General features: G+C 44.0%; 1 protein-coding gene across 1 annotated transcript in view; it reads left to right on the plus strand.

Moving 5' to 3' along the window:
* Positions 1 to 495: 495 nt before the first annotated feature.
* The window catches only part of PLEKHG1 (pleckstrin homology and RhoGEF domain containing G1), a 218,483-nt gene continuing 200,238 nt past the window's right edge, over positions 496 to 18,740 (plus strand). Inside the window, exon 1 of the mRNA XM_032836355.1 lies at positions 496 to 842. Coding sequence (XP_032692246.1) covers positions 831 to 842 — 12 coding nt within the window. The 5' untranslated portion in view covers positions 496 to 830. The remainder of the gene's footprint in view (positions 843 to 18,740) is intronic.

Below are 18,740 nucleotides of genomic sequence, written 5' to 3' on the forward strand. Positions count from 1 at the left end.
GCAGACGGTGTTCCCGGAGCGCGTCCCCGCTGCCGGGACGCGGGGCCGGTCGCTGCCCGCCGCCGCCTGGAGGGGGCGACCCGTGGCCGCCCGGGCTCGGGGCTCCGGGTCCCCGGGTCCCCGAGTCCCCGCCCCAGCCCGGGCGCAGCCTTGATCTGCCGGCCCTGCGCTCCCGCTCCTTCGCCTGATCCGAGGAGTTTCTGCCTGCACCCAGGAGTGTTACAAAAAACCCAACCCCACAACTCAAACTGGATCGTCCGAAAACGGGACTCGATTGCCAGACATCCGAGGTCAACTCCCCAACACCGGTCCCGGCGCCTGGCCTCTCAGGACCGGCGAACTGCGGTGGGAGGAGGAGGCCGGGGCTCTGCCTATGGCTGGGGGGACCCCTGCCTTGGTGTCCCGGCTCTGCAAATAAGCTCCCTGGGAGTGGGGGGTTGAGGTGGCTCGTCCGTAATGGGGGTAAATGGCAGCACCTGGTCCGCTGGGACGCTGCGGACCTCCTAGCCTCGACAGGGTCTGCGCTGGATGCCCGAAGCCCAGGGCCCTCTTTGTGTCCTCTGTTGAGAGTCTGTTTCCGAAACCAGAAGCCTAAGGAGGTTCTAACCGGGAGAAGTTAAGCTGTTAAATTTCTTTCGGTTCCTTGGAAGCAATGAGATGGATGACTTTTTTAAGCGCGCCGTGGAGTCTTGTTTGTAGAGCCAGTCTTGTGTTAAGTTCTGGTCCTTAACGCTCCGTTTGTACCGCCCTCAGGTGGCCCGGGCTACTGCACAGATTTCTGAAATCACTGAGTGGGAGTCCCGGGGAAAAGCTGTTTCCAGCAGGCGTCTATGCGGAGCTGGGTGTGTGTGTTGGGGGGTGGGGGCGTTGGGGGGTGGGGTGCGAGGTGGATACCGAGCTACCTTGCGTTTCGTATTTAAACCAAGAGGAGTCCAGAATGTTGACTCAGGTCAAATTTGTCATCTCACCGAATTCCAGGCCTAGAGAGGTCGTGTAAATGCTATGAAAATAGTTATCAAGTGTGAAAATCAGCTTCTTCTGGCTTCTCAGTTTCTGGAGTTGGCTGACTTTTAAAGAATCTATAGGCTTTGGACTTTGATTAGATGCTGTTAAAACATTTCCAAGCCCGTCATGTCCGGGGAATAAAAAAACTTTTCTAACTTGGAGACCTGAGCGGGCCATTCCACCTCTGGTGCCCTTGGCTTTAACCCAATGACAAAGTGATCTACAGGAACCAGATAGTTTCTCAAGCTTCATGCTCACCCGCCTTCCCCCACCCTCCAGTGATATTTATTTGGGTGACAAAATTCAACCCTTAAAAAGGGATGGTTTGACATATGATCCTTTCCTGTCTTTGAATCTGGATTCCTAATTCTTCACTTTCCTTTTTGTCCTATTTGAGGCCCCTGCGGAGGCCACTAAACCACTTGAAGATATGTCCCCAGAGTTGTCCCCTCTTGCTGACCTCATCCCTAGTAGGTCATCCACAGCCTGACGTTCCCTTTCCATCCTACATGCGTTCCGAAGCTCTCGGTTGAGGGGCAAAGTGAGAAAATCATCTGGCAGTCCGATCCGTGACGGATTCATGCTTTCCCTGATGGGTTTTCCCTGCTCATCTCCATCTTTGCTATGGGCACCACTTCTTGTAGTGACTTGAATATGGGTGATGCTACCAGATACAAGCTTAACTATTTCCCTGGGAGACTCAGTCTGTGCTTCAAAGAGATAAAGCAGTTACTTTGAAACAAATCAATAGGAAGCAGCAATGTCATTTTTCAAAACCAAGAATAACCCATACTCTTTTGTTCTCCTCTGAGGATGTGATTTTTGAGTGATTTAATTAAGATTTAATGGTTCGTAGCCTGACATATACATATGGGAAAAGCTTGAGTAGCCCTGTCTTTTGAGCTCTTAGGAAACTAAAAGCAATTTCTGGATCTAGGCTCTGAATCTTTTTTTTTTTTTTTAAGATTTTTATTTATTTATTTGACAGAGAGAGAGCAGTAGGCAGAAGGAGGGAGAGGGAGAGGGGGAAGCAGGCTCCCTGTTGAGCAGAGAGCCCAAGGCGCAGGTCTCCATCCTCCATCCCAGGACCCCAGGATCATGACCTGAGCCCAAGGCAGACTCTTAACCGACTGAGCCACCCAGGTGTCCCTGTGCTCTGATTCTTAACAGTTGCAATCCACTTTTTGCAGGCTTCTCCCTCCTGTTTTCATTGCTAGTGGTTGGTCTTTCAAGCAATGATCATCTTTTAATCCTTCTGCAGGGATGTTTAGATGCGTGGAATGTTAAGGCTAGAATGGATCCTGGATGATCTAGGTGAGTCCCTACATCTTAAAGGTTTTGGAAAGCACGAGTAGGGGAGAACCAAGTGTCCTGGAACAAACTGACCTGTGAATGAAATTTGCCTCTCCACAGCTCATTAGCTGAGACCTTGACCCTGCTAAGGAAATTATTTAGACGTAGATTATTTTATAACCAGGAAAATGTAACAATTATAGGTGGTCACTGTCTGAATTATCTCGCCTTTACTCATTTCTTCCTCTGAATTTAGGAAATAATGACTCTCCCCTGGGGAGTCACGCTGAGCATTGATGATTATTCATGCCAGAATCCATTGTAAGTGTTTGCCACATTGTATGCTTTAAAGGTGATTATTGTTGATAAACCAAGCCCCAGGAGTGTTTTTTCTGGAGGTTGCAAAGCTCTCTACTAGCAGAACTGTGATTTAAACCAGGTTCACTTGTCTTTGCCCCAGATTGTATTATCTAGAAATGATGGCGGCATCGGGATATATGTTTTATTAAATGCAATGGTTCATTCTTTCAGGAGCTTGTCTCTTTTGTCTTCGGAAAAACATGGTTCCTAAAACAAAATGGTCACATATGCAGGCAGGTATGGAAATGGAAACATTTTCTCGAAAAAGACTGTAAGCAGCCGAGCACTTGCAGGTGGCAGGCATCTCAACTACTAATGTTTCATCACAGCCTCCATCAATCTTAATAAAACGAAAAAGCTGACACCAAACCATTTGGGCAGTCAGAGTCATGGGCATCTGTGCCAAGTAGAACTTATGATTAGAGAGCCAGCTTTCAAGTAATTAAGACTCCACATTCAGCTTTTCATTGCTCATGCTGATGAAAAGCAACAGATATTTTAGCAAAGATAATAGAAGTGTAGCTAATCCTCCTACTGGGGGTGGTGGTGGCAGGTCTGTTTGTAGGACGACAGGGCCACAGGTTACCTGGATGCTGTAGAACTTCCAGTATGCCTGGGTGATTCCTCTCCCAGGGACCAGGAGTTGACAGTCTATCTAGAATAGTTTTCATGTTTGAGTCATACTTTGCTATCTTCTCAAACTGTATACACATGGGTACCCCCCAAAAATGTTTTTCTGATGAGGTAGAAGCAAGTAGAAATTTCCAAGCCTAAACATCTTCTTCTGGTAAATATTGAATTACTGTTTGATGGAAAGCTAAAGGGTGTTACATTCATGGATCTGAAAACCCATAACCTTCTTCTTCCTTTTCTCATCCCATATAATCCTGGAGGAAAAATCAACTTGAAGCATGCAAGGTTAAGTTTTGAAAAAGACTGCAGCTACACCCGCTTGATGTACTAACCTGATGGGAGGAGAGTCAGGGTTTTCACGGGTCTTTAATTAAGAAAGTTGTTTTGGTAAACTTTAATAACCAGGCGGCTGCAGGGCCTTCTGAAGCCACTTACCACCAGCACGAGGAAAGGTAAAACCGTTACAGCAGTTGGCCAAAATCTAGCAAGCCTTTGAGTGTAAGGAGGACATCTTCTTAAAATATCAAAGGCAAAGCTGAAATGGGTGTGAGTCTAACAATTGGCTAAAAATTTAGAATTCTCATAAGAGGGATTCCTAGAGCAATAAATTATCATACCATTGAATTGGCTTTCATTTCTGGGATGGTAAATGGGTCTAATTCTCTAAATGTCTCATCACATTAGACACTAATTCAGATGACCTGTGTCAGAACAGAGATGGAGGAGGATGATAAGTTCTAGATAGTAAATTTTTTTCCATAAAGAGCCAGATAGTAAGTATTTTCTGGTACCTGTATGCCTATGCCACATACTCTTTGTGTTGGAGAGGGGAGTGTTGTCTGTTTATAGTCCTTTAAAAATATAAAAATCGACCTTTCCTTGACTGCCACATAAAAGTGGCTGCAGGTTGGCCTTGACCTGTAGCCGTAGTTTGTCACCTCTGTCCTAAATGAAATAGGCTATTTTTGTGGTATCCGTCAGTATTTCTGCAGAAACCCAAAGTAACAAATGTAATTGGCTCTAAGGTGGCTCAGTAGAAATGGACTTAGAATCAAATCTCTGTTGTCATTCTTTTTCCAGTCATTCTCGATTTTCTCTTTACACTAGCCTTAGAAGTCTGTTCACATGGCCATCAATTGACGTGAGAATGGACATGCCAAATTTCAATATTTTCCCTTGAGTTGGGTGCTGAATGGAAGAGAATTTTGGCTGAGATGGAGAAAAGCCCACACTGAAATGGGTTGTTGATGAAGAGTACTGATCCTATGAAATGAAGATCAAGCCCCCCAGCATGGCACCCAAGGCCCTTGTATTTACTTTTCTTCTAGCACCTCCCATGTATACTCTCTGTCCCTATCAGTCCAGGTAACTCACAGAGCCCTAGTGGGCTATGCTGTCTCTCATCGAAGGTAGAACCCTTCCATTCAAAGTTGAAATATACATCCCTTCCATAGAGACTCTCCTCGTGCTTGCTTCAGCAGCACACATACCATGGAGCCTCTCCTCATCTTATTAGGCAGAGATGAGACACATGTACTTCTTTATTAACACAGGACCTTATACTTGAAGCACTTGGAAGGACAGAGGGATGTGATGATCCCCAGTAGACAAATATTACTTTTTAATGGTGGGAGTCTGTAGCTTTAGCAATCTTCCCATATAGCTCTGGACATGCACAGAAGTATTTCCAGGCTTTGTGTGTGATGCACAGAATAGCATGGTGCCTACAGATCTGGTTTTTGAAATGAGGTTGTGCTGAGGTCTAGTCCTGGCTTCTCCACTTAAGCTACCATCTGCTGTCCCATCTTTAGAGTAGATAATAAGAATGACCTCTAAATCGCTAGGATTAAATGAGATTTGCCTCCATAAAGCATTTAGTTCAGGGTCTGACATGTAGTAATTGCTCAATAAATGGTAACTTCCCTTCATTCCATTCAGAACTTACTATGTCTAGGATGATGCTTGATCCAGTTCTGGGCATAGTGGTGAACATGAGAGATGTGGTCTCCATGGAGATAGGATACCAAGGGAGAGGAATCAGAGTGTTGGGTGGGCCACCTTAGACTGGGGCTCCAGGAAGCCTCTCAGAGAAGGTAATGTGTGAACTGTGACTTGAATGATAATGGTGAGTTCCCGTCTCATCAAATCCAAGATACTTGTGAAAGACACCATCTTTTAAGGTCCCACTAAAAGCAAATAGTGTCAATAAAATTGACAACCCTCTCGTATAAGATACATCCCTAAGTTGTGAAAAATGTACATCTTAACATCAAAGACATGTATTGATATTTGATATGTATTGATATTTGTTGCTAAGTAACTATTCATGGGATACATTAGGGATGCTCTATGGTTGCATACAAGATTGGAGCCACTGGTTTACATTCTGAGTTTCTCTCTTCTGTTTCATACTCTGAAAGGATGACTTGGATCCATCAAAGATAAAGACTATAGTAAAGTAAGACATTGTGAGACACCTCAGACTTTTGTGAGCTGATCTGTTTTTAAAATAGTTTAAAACTTCCACTTTGATCCTTTAAATGAACAAATTGTATTAGAGAATCCTGTCTACGTGGAATTGACCTACACATACGTTGGGTAGGAGTGAAGTCGAGTGGCTTCTGCAGCTGGATAATTCCTTTTGGCAGCTGTCTGCAGGGATTAATAAACATAAATGCCTTTCTAGGGGCAATGAAGATATTAGCTGGCGCTTATGTCCTTCAGTTTTCTAGAGTTAATTCAATATAAATACTCTTTCTCTCCTCTGTCTCCCAAGAGGCTAATCATTGCTCTGACCAAGTAGGTCCTTTCTGATAATGAAGTGGAAGGGGCTCCGTTTAGAATCAGCCCCCTTTTCTCCTCTGGCAAATCTCCAGGTTTTCACACTCCAAGGAATGTTCTCTTCCTGTATTTCCCCACCCTCCACCCCGTTCAGAGAGTAAAATGCTGCTGAAGTCTTTTCTTTCTGATCACTCTCTAACTCTGAGTCCTCACTCGTCAAGGTCTTTTTCTGCACCTAGTGTGGACTCTTCCTGTCTCTCTTTCCTTGTCCAGCTCCCTCCATCTGTCCAAGATTCTTTTAACTCCTTGGTTTCTGAATGGATGATTTCTGAATGGAGCTTTGACAATCCTTGGCTATTTCTAGCTGTCATAAAATTGTGCTTTCAAGCTGTTTTGGTATGAAATTCATACCCAAATCCATAGCACTCAGTGGCATGCTCTTCTCCTGAGCATAGTGCCTTCCTTGGGTCTGTCCCTTTGGGCCCTCCCCTCTTCCAGTGGTCCACTGCAGCCCCAGTAAAGTCCCCTTCCATGCTCCGCCTGACCAGGAAGAGCAGTCACTGCTTGTCCAAGTAGGAAACAAAGTGCAGACCTTTTCCTCTTCCTTCCTCTACCTTCCTCAATGGAAGTCCTTGGGTTTTAGGAGGTCTTCAGAGTCCATACCAACTCTAGCTGAAATCGAGTCCTCGCAAACAAGTAGATGCAAAGGAAAGGTCATTCGTATGCATTCCAGGGATGCACATGAACCAGCCCAGCCTTGGGATGATTTAAGGCTGCCCCAGTCTGTGACTAGAAAGCTGGCTGGGGTGGCGGGGCAAAGCAGGGAGACGTGAGGCCACGAGGAAGGTGTGGGGGCACTGAACTGAGGCCATCACAGAGTTCAGCTTCCCGGGGCTGTGTGATTACACACGGTCCTCAAACACTACCATCTGTGCTTCTCCGACATGCTGGGCGAGAGGGAAAACTGTAATCTGGAGCATAAATATACCATCCTGTGTTTGTTCCCTTTAAACCATGTAAACCTGTTATTAGGTTAAGCATCTGTGTTGTGCTAAAATATTATCGCCGCCTCAAAGGAGGGTACGGTAGCTGGTCTGAAACAGCTTACAGTCTAAATATCCAGCTGTCTCATGCCTCTTAAAATGTGAATCGACTAAACACACGAATTATGGAGCCTAAGAGTCAGACCCAGGAATGTAGGATTACCTAGCGGGGGATAGCAGAGCATAAAAGAGACGTAGACTCTAGAAGTTAGGGGTTTTTTTTTGTTTTGTTTTGTTTTAGGAAAAGCGTTCTATTACCTTATGCCTTTGCCATCATAGATCAGACTTTTTGGAGAGTGCCGAGGAATAATGGGGGAGAGGCACTAAGGGTGATGATGTGGGCAGGAGACAGATGGAAAATGGGCACGTGCATGGGCTGCCTGGGATTGGCTGTGTCTAGAAAGTGCTTGGGGAAATGTTTGGAAGCTTCTGGAATATTGTTATGGAGCAAAATCTTGGTGGTCTTGGCATTTTTCCACTATTCTTCCCTGTGTATATGAGATAAATGCTTATTTTCCCCTCTCTCCTTTAACAGTTGTTTGGGTTAAGCTCTAAGGAATGCCATTTAATCACAATATTTAATGATATCTGATCTTGAAGCTAAAATGGTAAGGAAAGTAATGTGAAAATAATGTCTTGTGGTCCAGGGAAACCTGTGGCCCCTGGTGTACCCTGTCACAAGATATTACCTCTAGCAACTTACAATCCAGATGACTTCCAGAAAGTGCCATCATTATAGAGCACTCATTTTTTTTTTGTTATTTCTTTTTAGTAGTTACTCTGCTATGAAAGCGAATATCATGGTTCTAAAAATCGATTTGTCACAAGCCTCACAATAGCAATGCCTTTCAAAATCCAGAATTCCCCCGAGGAGCAAAAAGAGATTTATTTCGCTTTATGGTCTACATATCGAGAGGTGATACTATTTAATCTAGCGCTGTAGTTCAAGAAATTTCAAACAGGAAGCTAACAGGTATTTGTTTTTACTTTCTTATGTCAGTGAAGAAGAAAATATCTGTCTGTAGCACCTAAAGACATAAGAGCTAGCAACAGCTAGCCTGAAAGTCCCCTTGGTTTTGGATTACTGATATATGCAATAAACATGCTTGGCAAACATTCAGGAACTGTATACCATATACCGATGAGAAGATTCGTATTTGATACTCCAAGATGCAATCAAATATCATACTCGCTTGCTCTCTTTGCTTCCTTATTGTGGTACTCGTTCAAACACTCTTTCTGGGGCGCTAATTATGGGGAAAATGGTGTGCATGGAGAAGATTAACTTGTTTTTCTCGGGTTTGAATCCTCAGAGTTGAGACGGGGGAATAGCCTGGAACTGGGCACTTTACATGTCTTTTAGAAGTTACTAGAAAATGCCTTCAGTAATGGGGATAAAACCGTATAATGAAGGTGTTACGAGATTTAAACGTGCAGTGTGTGTGCAGTGCCTTGTAAATAATAAGCCCTCGCTAAATAGAGGCTCTTTTACTGTGTTTGCTGGGTGTCACCCTGTAGTTTTATTCCCACTACTAGACCCTGGAACAACAGACCAACATGACAATGACCGAAGCAAAAGTCAGTGGTATGACAGAGGGAAGAACAACACATTTTTGGGGTTTGTTTTACTATAATAGAGACATGAGATTCATTATACTCGAACATTCCGATGAGAATTAGTTTATTCAACAAAGATAATTTCCTAAATTCTGGGGATATGTTGAACAAAACAGACCAGATCTGGAATGAAGGGAAAACTCTTTGTGACGAGTGCTGTAAAGAAAAGAATATAGGAAAAATGCCTCAGGGGTGCGGTGCTGTCTTTGCCTGCGGGCCTAAAGGGCCTCTCCGAGCTGGTTACGTTGAGCTGAGCCTTACGTAACAAGTGACCCTGAGAAGATCTGAGGGAAGAACATTTGGGGTGCAGTGCCAGCCAAGACGGTACATCTCAAGGAGAAGGAATTTATGGCAATTAGGAAGCAGCTTGGCTACTGTTACTTGTTTTGACCCTCCTGCTTACCAGTCCCCATCTTCAGTTCCGTTGCCCTCTCTTTTTCAGCTCCCCTGGGTGGGGACCCCAGAGCAGCACATGGCTGGTGCTCTCTGTGAAGCCATGACCGATCACCTCACCTCCCCCTCAACCCCTTCACAGCCAAGTACCCCCTTCCTTCCGTCTCCTTAGCACCCTCATTATCTCATTTCTCGTACTTCCGGCGTGGTATTTTCGATAACCATTTAGTTGGTCTGCCTTCCCTCACTAAACTGTGAGCTCCTTGACAGCAAAGATTTGAACAAAATACTTTTTCTTCTACTGGTTGAAAGGAGCATCAAGAAATTTGGGCAAAAATCTTTGTTTTTACAAATTGATGGAAAAAAGGAAATTCTGAGTAGGCAGTGAAATACTTGAAGGAGGAGGAGGATAAGGAAGGAAAAGAGAGCAAAAGAAAAGAAAATGAAAGGAGGCGGGAAACCCACTGGAGAAATGTGGAGGTTCTCTGATTTAACGCTGCATGAAGGTTTTTTGTTTTTTTTTTTTAAGGAAAGTGTATTCAAATGATTTTCTGCAACAGGCATCCGGTAGTTATTGGTTTGAAAGTTGCCTAGGTCTGCAGTAAATGTGGTACTCTATAAATATGTAGGTCCATTGCCTGTCTTTCACCAGTTTATAGTGTACTTGGGAGCTCAGCAGTGTTTATTCTGGAACAGAAACAACTATCAGAGAAATTGTAGTGGTAAGAAGTCTCTAATGTTCCAGCAGTTGAGTGATGAATCTGCGTTTCCAGACAGGATATTACCCTATGCCAGCTCTGTAAACATGCTTCCTAATGCTGGGGGAGGGCACCTCAGACCTTCTGGTAGGTCGTGAATTTCCTGGGGGCGTAGAGATTATGTCGTATTCATCCTGGAATTCCCCCTACGGAGAGCATGGTCAGTAGGCGCTCTTGACCTTTCATGAATTGTTCGACTTCAAGTTTGGTCCGGCTCTTGATTTCCACTATAAAGTGGGATCGAGAAGTCGGATGTTCAATGTTAAATGTGTGGTTTTGGGATGAAAACCTTAATTCTAGTTTACCAACTTTGAGATTAGACTTGTAAAAACAAGTTTGAGAAGTCTGTATTTGTTATTCTCATATTCAAAATTTAGCACTCTTACTGGAAAATAAAAACAAACCCAATATGACTTAATCACATTGTTTCGTGTTATTTTAAGGGGGGCAAGGATTATTTGTTATTATTTGTTATTTGCCAATTTAACTTACTAAGATAGGTCTTCGAATGATCCCGTCATGTTAGAAGGGAATGGATTCTGATAGCCTCGTTTTAGTGACTGGCCTATTAGGAAATAATAAAATGAAATTTCTTCTAGAATATTCTGATTTAAATTTTCTGGCTCAGGTAGGGAGGCCTTACTGTGTTTCAAAAGAAATCAAGAGAAAAACTGCAGTGGGCTTGTCCAAGCCTCCCACTTATTTGCATGCCTCCTGGGATTTATATGTTGGCTTTTGCACAATTGATTCAAAGTCACCCACCCAGAATCAGACTCATAATCTCTCTTTCCAGACCCACTTCCAACTTCCTGGGGTTGTTTTTTTCCCTCCTTTTCCAATTCTTAGTTAATAGTGCTGTAACTCACTGGTCACGGCAAGCCATTTCCTTCGCTCTCCTGCCTTGTCCAGTCAGTTAGCAGTGACTTCCTGAACAGCTCTCGATCCACATTCACTTATCCATGCTCCCATCCCGTCCTATTAGACACTTACCTCTTGCTTAGACGGTTCAAATAATTCTTGAGCCATCACTGACTGATGTATCTAGAATACAAATTTGGCCAGTGAATACCTTGTCATAGGGGCACCTTGTAATGGCTTAACCCAAAGGAAGGGTTGATGGTAGAACTTAAGGCAGAGATAAAAGTCCCAGACAGAGAACCTTTAGCATTGCTCTGGTCACACTCCCCCGGTCTCAGGTCCAGTAGGATAGGCATACTCCACGGCCTCTACATCCAAAACATCCAGAATCTTACTTCTCATGGACTTCACTGCTCCCACTGGGTCCAACTCCTTTGCCCTCTGTCCCCGGATTAGTGCAATAGGTTCTTAACAGGTCTCCCTGCTTAGGTCCATGGTCTCTACTATTTCTTTTCTACACAGCAGCCAAAGCGATCCTGTCCATAGGTTGGCTAATGCAAATGCCCCTCATGGTTTCCCAACTCAGAGTCAAAAGAAATCTGTGAAATAGACTCGGAGACCCTCCCCAGTTGGCCCTTCCTCCCATCTTTCTCTCTGATCCCATCTCCTGCTCTTACCCACACACTCACTCTGCCTTGGCTCACTCGCCCTTTGTAGTTCCCACATACGCCAAACAAGCCCCAGCCTCAGAGTGTTTTTGTGACCTCGGCCTGGAAAATTCTTCCCTGGATATCAAAGCCTTACTGTCTTTCTGTTTGCAGTTCCCTGCTCAAGTATCCCCTTATCAAAGAAGTCTTCCTCATCATGCTTTAGAAACTAGGAACCCCCGCACCTTGCAGTATCCTTCCTACCCTACTTCATTTTTATTCTTGGCATTTATCAACACCTAACAAAGGATGTATTTGTTTCTTATCTGTTCTTCATGAGAAGAGAGGCTTTGTGTTGTTTTCATTCTATTTCCAATGTTTTAGAACAGTGCCTGACACAGAAGCTTATACATTTTCGAATAAATCTACATCACCATTGCCATCTCTGGCCTCTAAGAAAGGTAGGTTCTGGTTATCTGATACTGTTAGTCCCCATTCTAGAACGAGATCAGCAGCCGAAGGTGGTGTGTGTGGATGCGGGTGAGTGGGTAGGTGAATACTTAGGAGTAGAAATGGTGAGAACCTGCCCTATGATTCCACTTTTTCCATTCCTATGCTCCTGTTCCTGGGCTTCCAAGGACATTTCCTTAGGCAGCCCCCCTGGGCCAATTGTCTGCCCTCTAGCGCCATCTTACCCAGAAAGCTTTACTCTTGGCTGTTCTCCCATATCTGCCCTTGACTTCACCCAGGTTGCTTCCCCACACCCTGCCCCACTCCTCCACGGTGCCCCCAGAACCAAATAAAATCTCACATGGTGCACACTCAAAAAATACCAAGTCATTGCTTGACATCTGGGTCTACTGGTTTACCCCATTATCCAATGCTATATACCCATCAAAACAGGCAATGTGGTACGATGCTTAAATGTCTAGGTTCTGGAGATGGACTACCTGGTTCCACATGGGGTTCCCCACTCAGAGTTGGCATGACTTTAGACAAGTTGACAAGCAATCTGTCTTTCCTAGCCGAGGGGCAGCACTTCACAGACAAGGGAAACAGCACTAGCCCCCAGGCTTAGGCTGAGGATCAGATCTGGGTCATTCTATCTCATGCTTGCTTGCAAAGCCTACTTCTAGCATCCAGAAAATGCGAGTAAATGCTAGAAATCATTAGCATTTCTTTAAAACCGACATCTTTTGGAAAACCCAAATTGCTCTCTTTTGTCTCAGATACCAGATGTCCTTTAATTACCATGTTAATCAGCTTCATGCATATTAATGCCTTGGCCTCATATGGATTATCAACTCATCCATGTCTTATTAATTCGTATATATATATATATATATATATAAAATATTACATGCATTTAGAAATATTTTATTTATCTGCCCTCTTCTCAGCATTTCCCTCCTCCCTTCCTTTCTTTATTTTTCCTGCATAGGACATCTTTCTGTCTGATTGACACATTGTAAGTTACTCTTTATTTTTCTGAGCTCCTCAGGGAGGAATCTCTCTTCTAATTAAAGAAATTTCCAAATACACGCGAGTAGAGAAAATAGTATGATGAACCCCCATGTACCCATCTTGCAGACTGAACAATTATAATTGCCAGTCTTGTTTCATCTCTTTCCCCGTGAACCTTCGGCTCGGTAGCAATGAAAGCAAATCCCAGATATCGTGTTGTTTTACTCAGAAATATCTCAATATATATTTCCAATGGATAAGAAAACTTTTCCAGAATAGCCATCAATTAATTAATATACCTACTAAAAATAGCTGCAGTTCCTTAATATGTTCTTTCTCCATCTGTACTCAAATTGCCCTGTTGGAGCAGTGGTGTTTTTCTGCCTGTTTTATTTGCTGCCACATCCCACTAAAGTACCCAACAGCCACAGCAGTATTGAACTGCATGAGTGGTTAAGTTGTATTCTTGAATTTTATTTTTGGAAGACAACTCCATTAAAAGATTATACACCGTGATTGCAATCTTGGGCTAATGAAAGAAAGCCCACTTCACTCATAAGGTAGCTGAGGCATAATTCTGTCTTGTTTACACACTTGTAGAACTAGCACCGGTGTCTTTAATGAGTTCTCAGTTGGGACGGGCCATCTTTGAACCTGCTACTCTTGCCTCAGAGGATGTGAAATTCTATCTCTTTTCACCGTCTTGAACAGGGAATGAAGATAACCTTGTTCACACTTCTCAAGCTGAATGGACTGTCCTTGAACATGAACTGTGCTACTTACCTGCTGTTTCTTCTTCCATAAAGTGGGGGATAAGGATAACTACTACATAGGATTGTGAGGACCATGTGGTGATGGCAGATAAACTGTGACATGGTGCTTGGCCTTTAGCAACTGTTTAATGAATAATCGAATTCTTTCCCTTATCATGAAGCCACTGTTGTTGGCAGTCTCCAAGGCAAGAGTCCCCAGGAGAGAGAGGAAGGCCCCCAAGGGTTGACTGGGGTCAGGGGACTACTGAGTGGAAGGTGGCCCTCAGCAGGGCTTTTCCCCAGGACTTGAGCCCCTCCATCCAGACTTTCTCTCTCTCCTATTCAGGTTGGTCCTTTAGCGTTTCTTACTTTTTCTGGGGTCTCTTGCAGAATAGGAAATCAGTGTTGTACTTTCACTTCTGGGCACTTCACTGCCCTTTCAGGGGTGACTTTGAAGAGCTTTTACTGCTGACAATGAGATTGAAAGACATCCTCAGAGTTCTACATTTTCTTTTGAGTAAACACTAGGGAAAAATAGTTGCATGAAAATAGATTTTGGGCTTTCTTGAATGAATGACTAGGTTACACTATAGATTGCTATCTGAGGAAGATTATTTTCAAGCACACTGGGCTCCCTCATGAATTTGGGGACACAACCGGTCTTGTCAATGACATGTCGGCAAATCAGTTCTCTTAATGAGCTTAGATACAAGGTCAGTTTTTCCTCTCCATCACTCATCTAATACATGGACATGCTTCCTCAGTTTCATGATTTGGAAGAGCTTCCCTCAATTTCCAAGATTGTGCCTTGCTCTGAGGCAGATTAGCTTGGTATTTGAGGTGAACAAGGCTTTGTATCACCTACAGTCTCTGCGTAGCTCAATCTCTCTCCACAGCACTGAGAGGTTCAGAGTGTTAGATCCAGCTCTGATAGCTTTACCAGACGTAAACTTGTGAGCCCTCTTTTGCATTCTGTGTCTGTGGCCCCTCCTCTCACACCAACCCCCAGTACGATCCAGAGTCTTCTGTTTGCTCTCGATTGGCCAATTTCACCCTCTGAGAGCCAGCATCTGCTTTATTTTCTTCCTTCTCCATTGCAACTCTCCTCTTTTCCAAATATTAGTGGAAATTTTGTAATATGCAAATATTTAAATTCTCACAACAGGGAAACTATACAGATGGAAATTCACAGAGGCTAGAATTCACTGTGAAAAGAATCCGAAAGAAGAGGGATTACAGTGGGCAAAGTCTGCTGCTTAGGAGGAGTAGAGTGGAAATTCTAAATAAGCAGTAAGAAGACGGGAAGGGACAGGGCATCTGGGGAGCGGGCATGGGGGGGGAAGTAAGGCAGTGCAAAGGACTTGTGTGATGGGGATGAAGTTTTGCCTTCTGATTCCCCTTTGCCTCCTGTTATAGCAAGGAATAGCATACCCTGGAGGGATGGGCATGGGGGTGGAGGTGGCAATGGACGTGATAGCTAACATTGACTGAGCACTTCCCAGCCCAGGCAGGACTCCAGAGGATTGGCACACATTTATTCATTTCATGCTCACAAGCACTTTGCGGACAATTGCTCCCATTTTGAAGAGAAAGAAATGGTTGTCCTAATAGTTGGATGTCTGGTCCAAACACCTAGCTAATCAAGGACACCACTGGGATCAGTGCCCAAAGGCCCAACTCCAGACCTCCTGCTCATTGTGTACTCAGTGTATGGGTTGAGATTGTATTCAACTGCCAGTGCGGGTGGAAGAGGGGGACACATGTCTGAGTAAGTCCAAGGCCAGTAGGTAGCTATCTGCTCCTAGGGACTGGAGCTCCTTCTATCTTGTTGCACTGAAAGATACCATCTTAAGCCCGGGCAGCCCTATGGCCAGTTAAAATTGAGGACTGCATTATTGTAGAAGAAAAGAGTGACTAGTGGGGGTACAACTCAGCTGCTAAGAGAAAAGGAAGGTGACATTTGCAAGGTGTGGCATTCCAGAGGGAAGGAGTACCCATGGCCAGAGTCACCAAAGTCCACGGCTCCAGCACCTCGCCAAGCCGTGGCTCACGGTCGCCACTAAAATACTTGACCGACAACTGAGCTATCTTCTCTAAAAGCCAGAACCGTGTCTAAAATATTTACCTGCTGGCAAGATGCCCTACTTAAGTACAAATAAATATTAGAGTCTAGTGTTTGGTTAACAACTGGGCATTTCCAATGAACTCTTCATTTTGGCAAAGGTCGTTTACTAAGAGTCAGAAGCGGTTTCTCTGGGAAAGAAGGCTGCTAAAGATGCTAGTCACCATGGGATGTCAGTCATTCATGGTGACATCAGGAAACACCTGACAACTGATATGGTCTGCTTGCTTCCATCTGCTTAATGTCTTGTACGAACTTGTTTTTCTGTCCAAGAGCCAGACTAATCAGACACCTTGCTCGAAAGACTCCACATTTGGAATGAATTGATTAATCTTCAACATTCTCAATCCACTGTGATAGAAAAGAAACCATGCTGAACTTCCAGAATTAAGACCTACATTGAGGGTGGGAGGATTTCAACATCACTGAGAGGATTAGAAAGAAAATCAGAAAATCGAGAACACAGATGGTACAGATTTTTGCCAAGAGGGGAAATTTGAAGAAGGGCAGTCAAGTTCAGTTGTATATTTTCAGAAATGTAGATTCTGTGACTTTTCTACTATTGCATATCCCCAGAGAATTGCAGGAAGTCCTTTGTTACAGGGTATCCTGAGTTGGAGGGTTTGTTAAGTTAAAAAAAAAAAAAACATTGCTGTGGTGGCAGTCTTCTGGTGAAGATTATAGAATCCATTTATGCTCCGCTGAGTTTGAGAAACAGCAATCACTTTCATCACACTTGTTTGCACTGTGGCCCAGAGAAGAATGAAGAGACTTCCTTTCTGAAAAGTTTTTGCTAAAGCAGCACTTTTATTTTCCAGTTGAGTCAATGAGATTGTCTTCTGTTGGAATTCCAAAATCAAACTTGATGTCCTACTGAGATTTAGAAGTCAATCGATGAGAAGTAATTAACTAGTTAATTACCAGTGTGGCAAGATAAACTTGTGCTTTAAAAATGGCTAAGCTGCTCAAATGGCTGGGATTTTCAGAAGCCTATCTGTTGATGTCAAGGAGTCCTTGGCAAGTGTCCTTGGCAAAGTTTCCTGAAGAATTCAGGGAAGGTTTTTGGTCTGCTATAGAGGGTTTTGTCTCTTTCCAAGCTGCCCAAGAAAGTTAAGAATGGTGATGCTGTTGTAAGTAGCAAACAAAGGGCGTGAGTGGGCTTAGGAGAGGAGCACAGAGCGCTCCCCAGGCCCTATGAAGGCGAAGGATTTCCTTCCATTCTCTGAGGTCCTTTGACAGACAAATGATTACAGCTCATTGATGGGCATATCAGCAAGCATTGTTTTGTGGAGGGCCCGGGGTGTGGGAACCCGTCTTAAGGGGTGAGGGGATATATCCAAGCCCAGAAGGATAGAAAGCAAATATTGTGTGTGTGCTGGTAAATGTTTAACAGCTCCTTGGGGTCGGTGTGGGGGGCTGTGTGTGTCTGTGTGTGTGTGTGTATACACGATAAAGTGTGTACAGTGCACATACTTTGCAAATAAAAATACAAATGCAAAATGATTTTGACAGAACACTTCTGTTAACGTTGGCCAGTCTTCTACCTTTGCAAGCCACCTGCTAATAAGCAAATATAGTCTCGATGTGAATATTGTTATTTTATTTCACATTAATAAGACAAAAGTGAAACGATGAAGAAGTGTGTCAGAGTTTCACTCACTCACCAGTGAGGCGGGTGACTCCTCTCTCCGCTGGATTGGAAGCTCGATGACTTTTCCACATTTTTGTGCTATTATACAGTGTAACAGCTTTTCGTAAAAGCCTTTCGTGTTTTAATTCCATATTATGAACGTCCCCTTGAGCGCTTTCTTGACATGAAGAGAACAGATCAAGCCCAGATCTGTCGTGTTTGCCGACTTCCAAGGCCTAAATATACCCACTGTGGCTACTTCCCTGCTATGGATGTGACGTCATTGAATGCAGACTGGGACAGAAAGGGACACTAGCCCACCGTTAATGAAGGGTTTCTACCATACAGAGAAAATAGATGTCGATCACCTCAAAATAAAGAAGTAAAAAGGCAGTAAAATAATTAAGAAAGGATGAGTTTGGGGCATTATATCTTTGTTTTTAGTACAACTTGTTTCATTTTAAGTTTATATGATTTGTTTTTACTGCTGCCTTGAACCGTGGCCTCACAACTTTCCTGAAGTTCAACACTGGGCTCTTGGGAGCTGCTAAGGAAGAGTGGTGAGGAAAGCGCCCCCTCTCCCAGCTGAAGTGGACATCTGGGCAGTTTGGAACCTGACGAAACATTTTGAAAAGCAGCCGTGATTTCCCTTCAGGTGTGGAGCGTGCTAAACAAAAATGATCTCTAAATTCCTAAGGGCAATTCAGGTCCATATGGGGAGGGGGGGTGCAACCTCTGCCCAGCCACTGCTAGAATTTTCCCCATTAGTTACCCTAGGCTTTTTACTTAGGGGAAAGGGTGGTAGTAACTGCAGAGGAAGAGGAGGGAGCATCAAATTTGTGAAAAACCTACCAATTCAGAAATCAAAGGGAAGAAACTATGGAAGGCAAAAACACAGTTTAGACTTGCTTTGGAGACTGAGACTTAGACAATCTGACTCAGGTGATGACTTTTCTCAAATTTCTACCTGTTGAGAGATTCGTGTGGTTAAAGACTTGTGGGTGGGATGGGTTCAAAGGTCACCTCTGTTCCATGCCCAGAATTCCTTCACACTCCTGCTTGCTTTAACAGATCTCACCTCCACACACTCCTGCCGCCCACCCCCTCCCCCACCCCGGACCCCCACAAAGTGTCTCACATTCTTGCATATTCTCCTCTCTTCCATCCTTGCAGACAGCTTTTTCTGCCCTTGCATTGGCTCATACCTATCACCCAGCTCGTAAAAGACCCTCAGAATTCATACACCCCTGGAAGGCAATAGAAGATTGTAAAAATAGGCCTATTTCTGACACATTTTCATTGGAATTAATTCAATGTGAACTGCTTTATTCCTAATGCCCCTGAGAACCTCCATGTTAAGGGAGCAGATAGTTAAGTGGGAAGG

This window comes from Lontra canadensis, unplaced genomic scaffold (genome assembly GCF_010015895.1).
Source record: "Lontra canadensis isolate GAN:19392208 unplaced genomic scaffold, GSC_riverotter_1.0 scaffold92, whole genome shotgun sequence".
In the NCBI taxonomy this organism is placed as follows: Eukaryota; Metazoa; Chordata; class Mammalia; order Carnivora; family Mustelidae; genus Lontra; species Lontra canadensis.